This window comes from Rousettus aegyptiacus, unplaced genomic scaffold (assembly GCF_014176215.1).
Source record: "Rousettus aegyptiacus isolate mRouAeg1 unplaced genomic scaffold, mRouAeg1.p scaffold_m13_p_2, whole genome shotgun sequence".
NCBI lineage: Eukaryota > Metazoa > Chordata > Mammalia > Chiroptera > Pteropodidae > Rousettus > Rousettus aegyptiacus.
Genome location: NW_023416295.1, coordinates 40,072,651 through 40,091,038, shown reverse-complemented (window position 1 = coordinate 40,091,038; position 18,388 = coordinate 40,072,651). Strand labels below are relative to the sequence as shown.

At 33.7% G+C, this 18,388-nt stretch overlaps 1 protein-coding gene across 2 annotated transcripts in view; it reads left to right on the top strand.

Moving 5' to 3' along the window:
• Positions 1–17,631, top strand: part of ITPRID2 (ITPR interacting domain containing 2) — a 38,147-nt gene extending 20,516 nt beyond the window's left edge. The window contains exons 10-18 of one of the 2 annotated variants that reach the window (XM_016149794.2): positions 3,185–3,264; positions 4,616–5,815; positions 7,822–7,896; positions 7,976–8,103; positions 8,508–8,658; positions 9,712–9,777; positions 10,436–10,897; positions 15,549–15,666; positions 16,523–17,631. In XM_016149794.2, the coding sequence (XP_016005280.2) occupies positions 3,185–3,264; positions 4,616–5,815; positions 7,822–7,896; positions 7,976–8,103; positions 8,508–8,658; positions 9,712–9,777; positions 10,436–10,897; positions 15,549–15,653 (2,267 nt within the window). In that variant the 3' untranslated portion in view covers positions 15,654–15,666; positions 16,523–17,631. The remainder of the gene's footprint in view (positions 1–3,184; positions 3,265–4,615; positions 5,816–7,821; positions 7,897–7,975; positions 8,104–8,507; positions 8,659–9,711; positions 9,778–10,435; positions 10,898–15,548; positions 15,667–16,522) is intronic. The other variant, XM_016149795.2, reaches the window with a different exon arrangement.
• Positions 17,632–18,388: the final 757 nt, after the last annotated feature.

Below are 18,388 nucleotides of genomic sequence, written 5' to 3'. Positions count from 1 at the left end.
AGGAAGTAAAGAAGTTAAAATGACCACTGAAGGTAGGACTGTTTATTTTTAAAACTTTACACATGCTGAACCACCCTGTTTTTTTGTTTGTTTGTTTTTGTTTTGTTTTTTTTTTTTTTTTTGAGCAAAGATTCATATATATGTTCCTAGAATAAGAAATTTCATGTTTGTGTTTTTCTGATCTCTGAAATGACTTCATAAGAGACAATTTGCATATGACTTTTCTTTAATTGCAATAAGATAGTAAGAAACGAGCTCCACTTACTAGGTCACTACAATTCTGGTCAAACACAAGCGAACTTTACTATTTAATTTTCTCCCCCTTGCAGTCCATAAATATATATATATGTGTTTCTGAACTGTGAAGCCGAGTACACAGCCATCAAGGAATCTTTGCTTTAGATAGGTCGACAAGTGGTACAGTGGAAAAAGAACTTGCCCTGTGTCAAAAGGGTTAATAGTGTCTGTAACCTTTGAGCCATTTTTTATGTTGGTCATTCCGCTGTTATTCCTATGGAATATTTCTTATTCTTGAATAGATCTGTAGCTCAAAACTTCCAGGATTCTGCCTAAAACCTGTTCACTATTTGCTCTCTGATTTGTTCAAAGTTCAAATTGCATACGTTTGGCTAGTTTTCCCACATTACTAAGATGTGGGCAAACTTATATTTAAATAAAAACAGTATAATTACTTTTAAGATCTTTCAAGAGTAAGCTTCCTGTGGTAGGAAAGGTGGAATGTGGTTTGTGTTCATATCTGGGTTTCTTTCTTTTATCAGTATAGAGTCTCTTTATTTCTGGTGGTATAAGTTAAAATGTTAGCATTTTTATAAATCATATTTTTATAAATTAACATTTTATGGTTTTATGGGTACATGAGAAAGCAGGAGCAAGAACAGCATAGTGTTTTAGTCATTTTTTGAAAGTAGCCTATTAAATTTTGACAATGCAACATGCAAATATCTTAGATCCATTATAATTTCAGAATTAGAATCACAGGTAATATATTTCATAACTTTAGTAAAAACGCATATGGTGCATGTATAAAACTATTTCATGCTTTACTAATAGGACTTTTAAAGTTCCAGTGACCTTGATTTCAAATGCAGTCTTGGGATTTCCATATCGAAGCTCAGGTTTAGTGACTTCACTCATATCACTTAGCATTCAGTAAATACGTGGAAAGCAGTGAAGTATTTTCCTTATTACAAAAGACAGTGTTTAGTAGAGTATACAGGTGTTCTGTTTTGTTTCTTTATGATACTGGACAAACAGAATTTCCAGATTTTGTTTCGTTCTCACTTTAATTAGTTTGCTCTAACTTCCCAGTTTTTAATTAGAAATGTCTTACCTCTTCAGCTAGGACAGAGATGTATTTTTTCTTAGTTCTGTCTTTTTCTGTGGAGAACAGTATTTTTTGTGAATTGTCTGACTAAAGAACCTAGATTTGTGATTTATAGTTTACAGAATAGTTTCATCTATATTCTACTTAGTTACCAAAGTAACCCTATGAGATAGATAGGAGAATTATTCTGTTTTGCAGAGAGAAGTTATTGTTTATAGTAATAAAGCAGGAACTTGAACCCAGGCCTCCTTGTTCTTTCCACTGCCTGAGAACTGCTCTGAAACCTAAGCAGTCTACACTCTTACCTAACTCACGTGAACTCAGACGTGGCAACCCATGGAGAGGTGAACTCGGCACAGACTACTCCATTGCAGATAAAATAGATCTTAGCAGGGAGAACCTGAGCAGAGCTAGTCACTCAGGCTCCCTGGGCTGTCTGGCAGCTTGCCCTTTGCCCAACCAGATAGGCAATTTTTTTTCTAAATCCTTAAGTGACTGCTTCATTCTGTTGTTGCATTAAGGGGGTAGTTATAATTAATTCACTCAGCAAACATTTTTTATTGTTAACTTGTGCTAGATACTGCACTACAAAGAATAATAAATAAAGTTCTTGCTTTCAGAATGCTCTCTATGTAGTTGAAAAAAAAATGCAAACATAATTACAGTGATAATTGCTATAACATAAGATATTAATCATTTTCTTAATATATGTAATTAGTACCTGTGGTAACTAACAGTTTATGCAATCCAGTATCACAATTATTCCAGTTTCCCTAGATTATCAGGTATATAGATCATTTTCTTATATTTCATTATGCAGTTTTGTTAACTTCCAAATACTATTACAGAATTATTCTTAATTTATAATAAGAAAAAATTTAGTCCATTTCATGATACTCTAGATAGAAACTGAGGCTACAGTGGGATATTTTTTTAAAGTCAGGTGAACTTTAAATTGATTTTGGATTTTATTTGAACATTATGGAGTTTATTTTTAGCATTCAAATCTTAGATGAATGTGGATTTGGTGAGCACACTTTATTTAGCCTGTTGCTTTTGAAGTTCTGCAGAACTTGATTATTTCATGAAATGTCTCCCTTAGTAAATATAAGAGTTGTAACATCTCTTCTGTTGTGGTCCTTGTGGAGTGAATGGGCCTGTGATTACTCTTGGTGTGTTTAGTGGCCTGCTTACATACTGAAAAACAATTTTTTTGGGGGGGAGGGGTTATACTAACTGGGAATTAGAGTTTTGAGGCCAAAAACTAAACAGGTTTTTATAAGATTTACAGTATTATGGAATTGTTAAACCTATTTAACATAATTTTATGCAATTGTTATGAAAAAATTATTCCATAACTTATAAATGTTTGTGTCATTTAAAACATCAGAGACATTAGATACTCTTGCATTCAAGTTATTTAATTTTTTTAGCCTTATTTCTATTTCTCTTTTTTTATTAGGAAGATACTGAAAGTTTTTACACACTACATTGAAATTTCTAACTACGTCTACTAAATACCTTTACATGGTTACATGATGGAAATGGTTTACTTTGGGACTTTCATTTCAAACAGTTTTTCTCTAAGGATAAGACATTCATTGGATTTATCAAAATACATTATCATTAGAGCTCAATTAGCAACTGAAGATTGAGAATTTCTGATGTGATTCAGTTTTTGTTTGAATTGGAGCTATCTACTGTGCTTTGAAGCCACAATTTTGCATAAGCGGCGCGTTCTTTTCAAAGAATCAATGTTGAGAATCACTTACCTGTAATAATAATGCTCTCACCGAAGTCATATTTAGCAGTTTCATATAACTGTGTTTCTTTTGGTAGATCATCTATTACGTACTGCAAGTCAGCATTCTGATAGCAGTGGTTTTGCTGAAGATTCAGCCGACTCTGTCTCCCTTCAGGTAAAATTTCCTATTGTAGTAGGCACTATGATAGATGTCTTCAAATTTGAGTATTTGGGGGGTTTTTTTAGTAGTTACATATTTCAAGACTGAATCTGTGTTGTCTTCATTTTTTAAGTGACATTAAGAATAAAACTTTTTGGAATGCAGATATAATCTGAGCATTTGACTATAAATTTTAGGTTTCACTAATTCTTTGTCTCTCCAAATATTTAAAAACAAAAACTTTTTTTTGGACTACCAGTAAACAGAGGTTATTTTAATCATAAACCTATTCTGTCTGTTGTTTTTCTTATTTTTTTATCATCATTGTGTTTTAGTATTTTAGAATAAATTTTATAACTAATATTAAGTGTGGATCCATAGCTTGCTGAATATTATATGACTTTTATGCTAGAGTATGTTAGATAATCCAGAAGATGGGCATCTTTTTATTCTCAAGGAATTTATAGTCTATGTGTATAGTGCACAGAATGTATATGAAAAGTGTTTAAAATATCTATACACAAATTTTGAAGAAAAACGGAGTAAGCAAAAAAAAGAGAACTCCAAAATAACCTTTAGAAACATAGTATTTAAGGGGTAATCATATATGAGAAGTGTCTAAGGAGACTTAGAAAGAATAATCTGGTGGGCAGAATAATTGAAAGATGGAGGAGGAACTTTTTTAAAGGAAAGCTGGCCATCGGAGTGCAGAGATGAGAATTTGGTTATTTGGAAATTCAGTAGTTGAGTGAATAGTTTTGATGGAATAAATGAAGCAAAAGCATGATTGGAGAATAAACAGTGATAAGAGAAGATATGAGTGTTGACTGTTTTTTTCAAATAAGGATAATAAAGGCAATAGGTCTGTCTTTTCCATATGCCAGTGACTTAGAGAAGTCGTAGGGAAGGGGCTGCAAGAGAGTTGGATGCAGAAATCTCTGGAATGAAACTGGGAAATACCCTAGTCCTAGAGAGGATATAATTAGAAGGATTAGCTTTGAAAAAAAAAGAGACATTTTCCTTTCAGAAGGGAGAGGAGGGAATGAAGGGGAGAGGTATAGGAAAGTTTGTAGGTGAAGGGGAAAAAAGCTCAAGAAATTTTTGTCCATTTTCTCTGAGTCGGTGTCATGCATTGGAAGTAAAGGAAGGATGTGTTGAAAAGGAGATTTAAGGCAAATAGTAAGGGTCTGGAATAATGTTAGAAAGCAGAGGGGTTGCTGATCCAGGGCTGTAAAAGCAGTTTTGAACAACACCAGGACCACAGGTGACATATGAGACCCTAAAAGTATAGAAGCATCATATCAGTTGGTATTTTGTTAATGCTATGTATTTGAATTTGAATTCTCCATCCTTCTACCTCTCCCAGGTTCACGAATCTTTGCAGGCCATGGGGAGTAGTGCTGATAGTTGTGACAGTGAGACAACAGTTACGTCACTTGGTGAAGACCTTGTCACATCAGCAGCACAAGACCAGCCTTATTTTAATGAATCAGAGGAGGAGTCTCTCATTCCTCTTCAGAAAGGAAAAGAGAAGGCAGCAACAGTTGCTGGCCAAAAAAAATCGGATAACCAGGATTTCTTACAGTGCGAGACAGGAATTAAACTGTCCACCTATAGTGCAAGGGATCATGCTACTGAAATCACTGAAATGAAAGAGGATTCATCCCCAGCACAGCCAGTGGAACTGCCGAAGGAAGCAAGTACTGAAAGTGATTTGGATAAAAGCATTGACTGCGAATTTGTCCAGTATACCACACACCATATTCTTAAATCATTGGCTTCTATTGAAGCTAAATGCAGTGAGAAGGGCTCTGAAAATATAAGTGCACCTCCCTCTTCTGTGGACAGAGTTAATACAGCTTTGCAAAGAGCTCAAATGAAGATCTGCGGTCTGTCTAATCAAAGAGCAGGGCGTAGCTTAATAAAATCGAAAGATCTGTTAAAACGAAGGTACTTACTTGCAAAAGCTGGCTATCCCCTAAGAAGGTCTCAATCTTTACCAACCACCTTATTGAGCCCAGTAAGGGTTGTGTCCTCTGTCAATGTTCGATTGTCCCCAGGAAAAGAGACGAGATGTAGTCCGCCTTCCTTCACCTATAAATACACACCTGAAGAGGAACAGAAATTAGAAAAAGAGATGATTGAGCATGATGGTCAGTCCGTAGTTAAATCCACTATTTTCATCTCTCCATCATCTGTGAAGAAAGAAGAAGCCTCTCAGAGAGAGGTGAACCAGTTGGAAGAATGTCATCATCAAAGGACTACTACCTGTTCACTGTATGCCCCAGCACCCATATCTCAGTCCACCTGCTCCCTTCACTCTCTCCACTCTGAGTGGCAGGAAAGGCCCCTGTGTGATCACATGAGAACTCTGAGCACGCACAGTGTTCCCAACATATCCAGCGCTACCTGTAGTGCCTTCGCTTCCCCTTTCGGGTGTTCTCACTCACGTAGACATGCTGCCTACCCTTATCGAGCGTGCTCTGTGAACCCTCCTTCCGCCATCGAAATGCAGTTGCGAAGAGTATTGCATGATATTAGAAATTCACTGCAGAATCTTTCACAGGTATGAGAAAAAGTATATCTTAACTTTTTTCTTTTATTGATCTGAGCACCTCTTAATTTACTGAGAAGCTAAGATCCATCAGGCATAAACAACCACAGCTTCATTTTCTTAATGTGCCTATAGCTACCCTTCTATATTCTTCCGTCCTATCTCAGGGGAAAGGCTGTAACTAAATCCTGAACAAGGTCAATTTCTCTGCTTATAATCCCTCTTCTAGAGAAGAGATTTGCCCATTAGGTATCTATCCTCTCTTCTTTAGCCTCTTCTCCATTGTCTTTGTCTTAGGTTGTCCCTATTATTAAAAAATCTTCCCTTTCAAGTACTTTCTCTCCTTTTCTTTGCCATTTGACAGTGTTCACCACGTCTTCCTTTCTACGTTTTCCTCTCCTTGGCTTCTGTCGCCGTGTGTTCTCCTGGTTCTGCTCGTAGCTCTCTGATTAAGCTTTCCCCTTCACCTACTGACTCCTGATGCTGGTCTTCTGGCACAGAATTAGTCTGTTTCCACTGGGTTCAAAGACTGGAAGTACCCCCAAAAAGAAAAAAAAAAAAACAGGTAAAGTGTAAATTTGAATAAAAATGGTCTGCATGTCTTGTCACTTTTAAAGTCATTGCTCAGATCTATTAGTGAGCTGGTAATAATTTCCAAGGACTTTAAGTAAATTGTCTTTAGATTTGCCTTTCATATTTTATATTTCCTTTCTAAATATCTCTGTGAACTACTTGTATTTAGACAGTTAGGAAATGAAAATGACAGTGTAATCCAATGGTCAGAGTGTTCAGCTAGGAGTCAGGAGGCCTAGAATGTATATAATAGATCTCATCACTATGACACAGAAAGCCACTTTGAAAGTAAAAATTAAAGTTGTAACTTTTCAAGTTATGTAGTGAAATATACCTTTTTTTAAAATACAGATTTCAAAATACATATTTTATCCTCATGATGGACGTCTCCTAATGATTTTCAGTCTATTCTGTACAAAATATAGTTCTGTGAGTAAGACATTTAACCTCTAGCTGTAATTATGCAAAGCTGAGGATTCTCAGGACCCTGTCTACCTGCACCGCCATGTTGCACTTTTTTTTTCCTAAGACCAGTCCTAGGTGTGGTCATCTGCTCTTAGATATCCCATCAGTAACTCAGCTAATTAATTTCCAGTCTCACTTCGTAGATAGATGCTCTTTGTGACCTGGCCTTCGCCTGTCTCTTCAGACTCATTCCTTGTCTGTGTACTCTAGCCATATTGAACAGCATGCAGGCCTCTAAGTAGTTATGTGTTCCTGGTACCTGTTTTTACACACACCACTTTTTTTCTTTCTTTCTTTCTTTCTTTATCCTGCAGTGCCCCGCCTTGCCTTTCTTTACCTGACCAAATCCTGTTTACTGTTAAGGCTTAGCTCGGGTGTCACCGCTGTTGGGACCACATACTCCCCTAATCTGGATTTTTGTTTGTTCCATTGTAGCACTCTCCTCTACCCTATTATAATAATTTTTTTTTAACTTCTCTTATTTTTTTCTTACACTGTGAGAATGCTTGAAGGCTGAGAATACATTATATCTTTTATCTTTTGTCTTCACTACCTAAAAGAGTAACATAGTGGATGCTCAAATATCTAAGAATGAGTATGATTGCTACTCTCTCCTTTCAAGTCAACAGTTTGTTATCTCAGAATGACATTTGCTGTTAGTTCTACATTTTTGAGTTTTGTTTTTCTTTTTCTACTTTCTCAAGGCAAGAGGGAAGTCTTATAAGACACAGATGAACTATACATGTTCCTTTGCCTCGGCCTCATTCCAAATAGACTGACTTTTACCTGAAACAGGAGTAATAGGTAGCATTAGGGAATGATTTATTTGGTTCCTGCTTACAATATGAAGTTTTGTTTTTGTTTATTTGGGGGTCCTGAAAGAAAAATAGAAGGCCCCAGATGCCTCCTTTGTTAATACTTTAAATAATTTGGAAGTAGTCACTTTAACTAATTGTAACCATACTTTCCCTTTTTTGAAGTACCCTATGAGAGGACCTGATCTTGCTGCTGCTCCATATAGTACTCAGAAATCATCTGTTCTACCTCTTTATGAAGTAAGTTCTTGCTTAAGTCTTTGTTCTACAAAATAATTTATATGATTTAGAAGTATAATTTTGTTATTTTCTATTTTAGAATACTTTTCAGGAGCTCCAGGTAATGAGACGGAGCCTGAATTTGTTTAGAACACAGATGATGGATTTAGAATTGGCAATGCTGCGTCAGCAAACCATGGTTTACCATCATATGACTGAGGAGGAACGGTAAAAGTTCATTTTGTCTTAATGTAACTCAAAATATTTTTTCTAAAAAGCATTGTCAACTTTTTTTTTTTAAGCTAGATTTTATTTCTACTGCTGTGTACCCTTTATTTTGTGAACGAGTATAAATAAAATTAAGCATAGTGATTTACTAAAGTAAACTACTCTGCTTTCAGTGTATTAAGGAATAGAGTGACTGTAGTCTGTTTTTCAATGTCTGAGATATTTGTTGAGAAAGTCTAGAGGAAAAAAGACTGATTGTCCTGATGGTTACATCAATTGTATTTGCTGTTGTGCCAGTTTTTAGAACTTGGCATTTCAGTATCTTTTATAGCTGATGGGAGAATTGTGAATATGAATCCCCAGACTGCTTTTTTCAAACTTAGTGTCTCTCACCTCACGAATAGGTATGAAGTTGATCAGCTCCAGAGTTTGAGAAATTCGGTCCGAATGGAACTTGAAGACCTGGAACTGCAGCTGGAGGAGCGTCTTCTGGGCCTGGAGGATCAGCTCCGTGCCATGCGCATACCTTCTCCATTCCGCCCCTCAGCACTTGTGGTATGGTACCTTGGGGGTTGTCAGTGGTTTTAAGTAAGGATTTATTCATACTGTTCCATATAACTGAAGACAGATGCTTTAATTTAAAAACACTTATTTTAATAGCATATTAGAGGCATACATATGTTTAAGATTCCTTTTCCCTGAATCAGTTGAATACAATTGGTGATTATTTTCTTAAATACTTAGTATATTTAGAAATGCTTTGAAAAATTCTAATTATAATTTTTAATAGAGTTAATAAGGAGCAATACAGAAGTTAAGGAATTTTAAAGGAAAAATGGTAATGGGTTAATGTATGACTAATTTAGATTTTAATCACTGTACGTAACTACAAAGAACATAAATATGTATTTCACTCAGCTTTTTCCCCCTTCCTTATTTTAAATAAGCGTTTGCTTTAAGCTTTTTCTTTATTTTGAATTCTTTTTTATCCTTTATGTTTTTTAAAGGATCAAATGAGATCGTTGTAAAAACATAAAACTTGTATACAACAAAGAATAAAAAACACTGTTTCTCTTTATTTGTACCACTTTTTATACTGCTTATGCTCCTTTACATGAAATCTGAACTTCAACACTTGCATTATTTTTGCTGATATCTTTGCAGTTGTAGAAGATAATATTTTGAAATGTTGAAATAGTGAATTTTTCTTTGTAACCTGAACAACATATGTGATTTTGTTAAGAATAAATGGATGAATACATGCACATGAACACATATGGAGTAGAATCAGTGGAATAAGAATGTGTGCGTATACACATATGTATGAGTAGCATGGAGTGGGAACGTCCAATATCATTGGTGAATATCTTTTCCAGTAAACGGTTTTTATCTATTATTCTGAGAAATATGTGTTGGTAACGACAGAGAATTAGAACATCTGTGTAACTTCAGTTACGATACTACATTTTATAGGCTCTCGTGACAGTTGAGGGTGATCTTTGTGACATAAAGGAGTGCTTTAGGGACATAATTAGCTAATTCATTTTATTATAAAACAGTTGCAGTTTGAAAAAATATATTCATATATACATTTTTGTTCTTTTTCAGGGAATGTGTGGCAGTAGAAGCGCTGATAACTTGTCATACCCTTGTCCATTGAATGTAATGGAACCAGTAAGCCTATGCCTTTTAAATCACTGGGGAAGGGAATGATACATTTCATAAACGCACAATTTTCCTAGTGTAGATGAAATTTTTTTTTTTAAATATAGTATTCGATAAGTTAGTTAAATTGATCGCAACTGTGTTCGACACTTCTGAAAGTCTATTGCCATCTTAGGCCAGTTAATTAAATAGTGATTTAGCTTTATGGCCTAAAGGAGATAATGCGTCATAAAAAATATTTAACTTATACTTCAGGGGAAGTGTTCTTTTAGTTTGATTCTAGGTCTTTCAGGTAGTTGGACCTGGAAGATGACTACTTTTTGAACAAGTCTGATTTTTGTTAATTTTAAACAAATTGGTTCATTTGGGGCAAAAGCATAAGTAGCTATTTTGTTTTTCACTAGTTACTTTTTCTTTACAAGTAATTTGGACACCTGTGTGGTAACAGGATATTCTAGTTACAAATTTTATGGCTTGATCTCACTATGAATTTAAGTTATCTTTCCAGTTTTTGGAAATGACATTGAGTAGTTACTATATGAATGAATTAGAGTCATGTCTTTACAAGTTAAGTGATTTTTGGCAGTAATCACAGCTAGGATTTTAATTTCTTTTAACTACCAATCTTAATTTCAAGAGAGATGAATTACAATTTTCTGATCTTCAGGTCACTGAACTGATGAGGGAACAGTCATATCTAAAGTCCGAATTGGGCCTGGGACTTGGAGAAATGGGGTTTGAAATTCCTCCTGGAGAAAGCTCAGAATCTGTTTTCTCTCAAGCAACATCAGAGTCGTCTTCCGTGTGTTCTGGTCCCTCTCATGCTAATAAAAGAACTGGAGTTCCTAGTGACTCAGCAGGCAAACCCAAGACCCGTCGGTTACCAAGCAAGAAAGTATTCCGAGCATCAGTGGCCTTGACGCCAACTGCTCCTTCTAGAACAGGCTCTGTGCAGACTCCTCCAGAAGTGGAAAGTTCTGAGGAAGCTGGAGCAGCTGAAGAAGCATCAGAGGCTGTGGGACCTAAATCTGAAGTGGAAGAGGGATGTGGAAAAATTCCATTAATGCCAGTTGCTGAGGAAATGCATAAAAATGCAGAGCAAGATGAATTGCAGCAAGTTATACGGGAGGTGAGTAAATAATTTATTTGACAATATATATTGGAGGAGGTTTTATTTGAACATTAATTATAAGATATTCCTTTTATTCACTGTATTCAGTAATTTTCAGAGAGCTTTAAAATTAACTCTTCCATTGATCTGGCTTGTGTCTATTAAGATATTTTTTGTCATGTTTATAATGGCATTTCTGTAAATTTCATACTGCAGTGTGAAATAATTGCAATTGTGTATATTCACTTTTCCGAAGGTGTTTGTCGGGTTCGAAAAAACGTGACAAACTCTTTAGATCTCCATTTTCACATTAGTACAAATAATTTGATCTTCTTAGTTTAGTGGGTGGAGAAATACAAAAATTATATGAGTTGCTCAAAAAAAGAAATCAGAATGAAAAAGTTTACCCTAGAGGACAGCAGTGTGCAAACCTGAAGTGTTTAACCAGAGTTCTAGGGTACCAAAAGGATTGCAAAAAATTAGGAAGATTAGTAATTAAAGGTCAAAAGTTAATTGAGAAAATTGGTTAAGTCACTGTTTTTGGCACTAGGATCAGGTAATAAGGAATATTATATATATTATTTAAAAAAGGAGACCAAGTTGTTTCCTAATATTTCAGTCACCTTGAGATAAGTTCACATTTTCAAAACAAGCATTATAGGAGAATAGACTGCATGTAATTTTTTTTTAATAACATGAATTACCAATTAAAAGTTTAAATTGATCCTACCAATGTAATTATTTTTGTAAGTTAGTTAGCTGGCAAATGTTTAGCAAGCTCTGTACATGCATCATACTCAGCTAGGTCTAACTGATTATAATCCATTCTTATTTACATGCTTCATGTCAAAGATCAATTTTTGAGTGAAATTGTTTTTCTTCATGCTATATTTGTTAACCAAAGAAATAAATTTTAAGGTACTTCCCACGCTCCCCTCTGAAATATAATATTTTAGTTTTCTTTACCTTGCTTTGGATAAAAACTCTACTGTATATTACTCATTTGGCACAAATACTCCCTTAATGCACTCTTGAGTCCCTGTTTTTAAAGTCATTAATGGATGGTCTGATGTGTGCTGTATGTAATTTCCTAGGAGTAAATATCTTAGACCAGAGCATTGATTTTGGACCGGCTGAACATAACGTATAGGAAGTCAGCTGTTCTCTTGGTCCTAGAGAATTATTTAACATTTAGAAGACTCTCCCATTAGATTTATAAGATTTTATGATTCGAAAATGTTTAAACTGAAATGCAAGCAGATATTTTAAGAATTTTTCAGAATTTGTTACTAAACCCATTATTAGAAACTCTCTAATTCAGAATTTGGCGTAGTTTGGAAGAAGCTGGGCTTAACAGTTACCCTTGTACTGTTTATAGAAAAATGACTTACCAAGCAAAATATATAGATCAAGAGGAAAGAGGAGTATTGATATTCTTAAGAAAATAAACTATTTTGAACCACTTTAGAAGCACATTTTGATAAATTAGTCTAATGCCATTTATAATTTGTGTTAGTATCTTTTTAACTCAATTATAATGGTATTCTGTTAAACTTTGTTTACAAAATATTTAAAATTCAGATTAGTCTTGATTCCATTCACTTCAAATTCATAATGTGTTTACTTAAATACACTTGGTACTGAATTCCCATTTCTTTAAAAGCTTATTGTATCAACTACCAAGAACATTAGATTTTGCCTTCCTAGTAAATTCTGGGCCCCTGACCCTATTAACAAAGTCTTCATTCAGGAAGGCAAGTTTTAAGCTTGGGTTGAACAGTTTTGCAAGTAAGGGTTAAGCATGTTTGGCAGAAGATTTCCTATTGCACTCATGAGTGCATGAAAACAATAATGTCTGTTGGGCCTTTGTCTCCATCATTTCATGATATGTGAAATGTCTGAAAAGAAAGCTTTCATTATTTATAATATATTAATACAGTAGAATTTTTGTTTAAAGGAGAGCATTGAAAGAAAGTCCTTTCAGACAAATGTTTAATACACTCATTCAATATCTAAGCTTTTGTCAGAATAAAGAAGATACCCCTTTTCTGTGGAGATTGTATATGTTATAGTGGAGGGAAAGTACTCTCCTGGAATTTGCCCAGGTTGCCTGTGATGTATGTATTAGTGGCCTGAAACTGTTTTAAGTATTAAAAAAAAAAAAAAGGTAAAAAATTACTTAATAGAATAAATGAACATTTGCTCACAGCAAATTCAACAGAGTTAAATGTCCACGTGTAAACATACATTGCTTTATGTTTAAAGAGCTGTTCTTTGTTTATTGAAGTTCCTAAGCTTGATTCATGCCATTTAGCATCTTCATTACAGTTCATCTGACATGCTTTAAACATGTATTTTGGTAAATACACAGCTTGACCATGTTCTTATTATAACTTCTTTTAGTGATCATTTGATATAATGGCTGTCACAAAGTCAGCACTCAATAGATGCATGTCAAATGGATACGTTGCCCTACACTTTAGACTTGTAGTCAGTCTGTTTAGGCTGCCAGTGAGCATTACTTAATTTCAAGTAGCTTGTCTTCATCCTGTATCACTTTTTGGAAATTGTGCTCATAAAAGCAGTGTTACCATCCATCCTTACAGTTTTCTCACTCCTAACCCTCCAACCTTGCTGTAGCGTGGCAGACTTTAGAACTAATTTTTTTGTCCATACATTTATTCCTTTGATAAATTTTTAAAGGCATTTCGTCATGCTAGTCTGTAGTCCTTTGTTTTTCTTTCTGTTGCTTTTCATGTCTCAAATGGTCTCTCACTCGTGCTTTCTTGCTCTGTCATTGTTTCATTCATTCAGACATTTATTGAGGACTTACTTTATAATAGGATACATTGATAAATGAGACCCAGTCCTCTCCCTGAAAGAGCTCACAGTAAACACTTTCCATTTGACCTCACTCTTTCTATTCTTCCATCCCCTAGCAGCAGCTATCTTACCAGTGAGGTTCCTTTCTGCTCCCCTCTCATCCAGGGTGCTCTTGCTGCAGTTTTTTATTCTCATTGTCACCTGAAATCATCCTTCCTCTCTGTGACTTACTATGTTAAAATCTGCCTTTCTCTGAGAATTTGTTTTTTTCCTCTTTTAGCCCATACTAGTCTCTCATTTTTCAAAATTTATTCTGTTCTTAGGTTATTAATGAATTAAGTTATTTTTCCTCTTCATATTCTATGTAACAGTATACTCGTTTTGCACCCTTCAAGATTTTAACATCTATAATGGTGGAGACTTTCTCGCTTTACTCCAGTAATACATTGGCACACATTTTTAGTTTGTAAATAATTTTTTTGGCTAGTTCGTTTTTTGACTGGTGAAGAATGATGAGATTTAATGAAATTGCCATGTTGCTTTGGACTGCAAAAGTAGAAAGACTGTTTCAGTCATTGTCTTTTGTAAATACAGATTTGAATCGGTTCCCATTAAACACATTTTATTTGTGCTTATATACTGTGGCTAAGAGATTCTGGTTTTCATAATATTTGTATCTAACATATTTGTTTCAAAAATGAATCTGAAGTCCTATGAACTTCAGACACTTTTGATGATGTTTAAAGTTTAGAAATATTGGTAGAAGGTAAAATGAGTAGTTTATATTTATTTAATTATATTCCAGTGCATATGGTTGATAGATAAGGCACATTTGTTACTCTGGATACTTATGTATAAATCGGTGTGTTGTGTACCAGTTTTGCATGACAGATTAATACAGAGCCATTTTTGGAAAGACTTCAATTGAGATGTGTTCAGGATGTACTTAGAGACATTGTAGGAAATAGATCAGGCTGACAGGAAACTGAAAATGCAGAATATTTAAAAGCTGGTTGAGATTGTCTCCAGTGCTAATTTAGGAAGGCATTGTCAGTTTATTTCAGGAAATGCACATTTAAAGTCTTCACAAAAGGCTTTTTGGAGGTGATGCTATATCATTAGAGAGAAAAAGGTGTGATTAGGCATGTGTAGTGTTTGCATATCTGGAGAAGAAAATCTTGATGGAATTGTCATTGCCCCTGGGTCTGTTTTGCCCTTTCCAATAATAAAATGAGATGTATATCCTTATCAGACAGGTAACACATAGACCATACAGCTAAAGAAAAATTTCATTCTAGTTTATGGTTGCTTAGAGAATGTTTTCATGCTTTAAAATTATTTGTGCTAAATGATCATTTCTTCTTTCCACTTAAAATATACATGTTAGGTTAGAACAACCTATAACTTCTTTAGATACTCTTGAGTTTTCTTAACAATGAGAACACTCAAGCATCCTGCTGATTACCAAACAAAGGAGGACATTAATAAAAAACAAAAGGGAAGCAAACATTTAATCACTTCTTCCAGGTTATTTTGTGTCATGAAGTAAATTCTTTAGAAATTTTTTAATCTATAAAATAACATTTTCTAATGTTCTCAATCTAAGAAATGTGATATTTGTAATGTAATTGTCTGAATTATGGTAGACCAGTTCTAGAAGTCTGACCTGGGTTTGAGGATAGATGGGTGTGATTCCCCACAACTTCTCTGTATTGCATGAAGGTTCTAGTTTTTCTTTATGGTTTAGAGGATTGTAAGAATTAAATGCTATTTATGTTTTTTTGAAAACAAAAAATAGATTACAGTCATATTGCTAAATTCTTATTTTTCTCTTTTTCCATTCTAGATTAAAGAGTCTATTGTTGGAGAAATCAGACGGGAAATTGTAAGTGGACTTTTGGCAGCAGTATCTTCAAGTAAAGCATCTAATTCTAAGCAAGATAGTCATTAAATGGAATTAAAAGGTAAATTTTCTGAATTTCTTTGTTTAGATAAATGTAAATTAGTAATTAGTTTTTAATGCTTTGTTAGTACACAGGTCCATTTCTCTAATGAAATTTTAATTTTTAGAATGTAGATAATGTTATCCTACAGTGTGAAAACCTCATAGAACCCCTTTTGAAAATTAAGCAAGTTAAATCTTATACTAACCTCCAAGGGATTATTATGTTATTTTACTGAAATTTCATTATAGTTAAATAAATGCTGGAATTAAAGAAATCAGGACCTTCAAACCCGAATCTTATTTTGATAGCATTGGTTATTATAGTATTCAGATGTGCAATTTACAGACCAAGATTTTGAGAATTAATCACATATTCTTGTTATCTTAATTTTTTGTCTTTTAAAGAAATGTATCCCATATGTCCATATTTAAACATGTCATAATTTATGAGGAATTGTTTTTGTTTATTATATTTATTGAAATGAATGACTTTAATCTTATCATAACTCTAGTTACATTTTATAAAATATGTGTTAATAGTAATACTTGGTGAATACAAAAGGGAGTAATACCCTTCAGTAAAATAATACTTTTAATAGAACTGAAAATATTTGTTCAATAAAATATGAGAAACAATAATATAATTAGAAAAGTATATAATTCTAGCTTTAGAAAATGAGAAAAGTGTTTTCCTAATCTATTTCATGAAGCAACTAATATTTTTTTTTCAAACCCAGAAATAAAAGAATTAACTCTTAGAGATCACAGCAGGATCTTATTTATGTATATATTTAGAGAATATTCTCATTTCTTTTTTAAAGAAATTTTTAGTAATGTATTTGGAAGACATTTAATGTTCACTTCTCTTTTTCAAGGTTGTCCTGGACCGTATTAGCTGTATAATATTGGAGTTAATGATGTTCACTGGTGGAGGTGTTATTTGTGCTTCAGAAGATATTTGCTGCTGGGCTGGGCTATTATATACAGTGTACAATGTTTGTTTCTTCTATGCATATCTTTTTAAAAACATACATAGAAAATTAGGAACTTTGCTGACTTTTCTAAACTATCAAAACTGTAGCCATTTGAAAAGCCTAATATTTATTTGTCAATTTTTCCAGTCAATTCCCTATGTAGAATTAATTTTAAAACTTGAAAACTTCCAGACTTAACCAACTTATAAATAACATATTTCTTCAAATTAGCTCCCTTAAACACTGACCTCTATGAGGTATTGACTGTGCAATAACTGATTCATTTTTTGAGAGCTTGAAGCAACCAATGATTTTCCCTCCACTGCTGTTAATTAATGTCACTTCCCAGAAGAAAACTTGTTCTTGTGAAAATTGCTCTTAATTCTTGAGGAAGTTACTAATAGCAGTAGGATAGAATTGTATGAGGTTAATCCGCAACTACTTAATGTTCTTACACTGTAAGCGTTGTTACTTTACCCAAGACAAATGTAATTTTGTTATAGCTTATGTAGTAGTTTTCTTTTGGAAATGTGCCTTATGTTAAACACTATGTACTTTTTGCATTGTCCAGACTTCATTAGAAGGAGATATTTCTTCTGTCTTTTAGGCTAAATAGAGGATTGCCAGAATAATGGGGCCTGTGACTTGAGTGGATAGAAATAAGCTGGTTTTGTTTTTTAAAAATGGAAGTAATTTAGATTTGTTCTCATAATAGATGGTTTTAATTCACTTTTAACCATTGAGAACTGTTTGTTTTTATGGGGAAAAAAAAGGAAAGGTTCCTATTTGGATAAATATGTGTTAAATAAATATGTAAAGTAACAACCAAATGTTAGAATTATTCCTTTAGCATTTATAATTTTCAACTCATATTTCTTTGTGTGAAATTTTAATCAAAAGTGTTTGAAATTCTTTGAAAGACTGTCTAAAAGTTTATAAATGTTTGAATTATCACACAAAGGCCGATTTCTAAAAAAGAATTAAAACAATAAAGTATTTATTTTGCCTAACATGTTTTTAGTGCTTTCTTTTCTTGAACTATGACATGAAGAATTTGGATTAGATTTGATGAGAACAAATGAGGTCCAAAAGAATTACAGCATATAACCTAATAGATTGTTACTCTCTTTTCCTTAAAAGATTAAAGTGTACTTTAGACCACCCTGGAGAAAGAGCTCATACTGATTCCTCTCAGTCTCATCTAGTTCTGTGGTCCTAATGATTGCCATTTGAGGCCAAATAAAACTTCTTTAAAATGTACTGTTAGACTACAAAAAAAAAAAAAGACATTAAAGTATTATTCTTTGGTCAAACTATTCAGCAATTTAACTAGTTGATGCTAATAACAGTAGTGATATGTATAAACCGAACACCCCACATTAAAAGTAATACAGGCACCCATGATTTTAACTATTTAGCTTTGTAGCCACTTTTACTTCATTTCTGGTGATACAAACAAGATAACCAGAATTTGCTAATCAAAATTAGAAATATAGCAGTTGCAACAATAAGCTGAACCAATGGGCAGATCACTTAATAGTATACGAATAAAATGAACCTCAACACTATTAGAGTGTCTTCTTTCCTCTCCCCAATTTAAACCTTTGTGTACTTGAACATTTGAAAGCTACTGTATCCAAGCCACCATGCTAGCTGCTATGTAGAAATAAGAGAGTGTCTACAAACTAGGTGGAAGAACAAGGCATATTTTTATTTATGGGTAAGTTTAGAAGTACTAAATGGAAAATGAAGAAGAATAAAAAATTT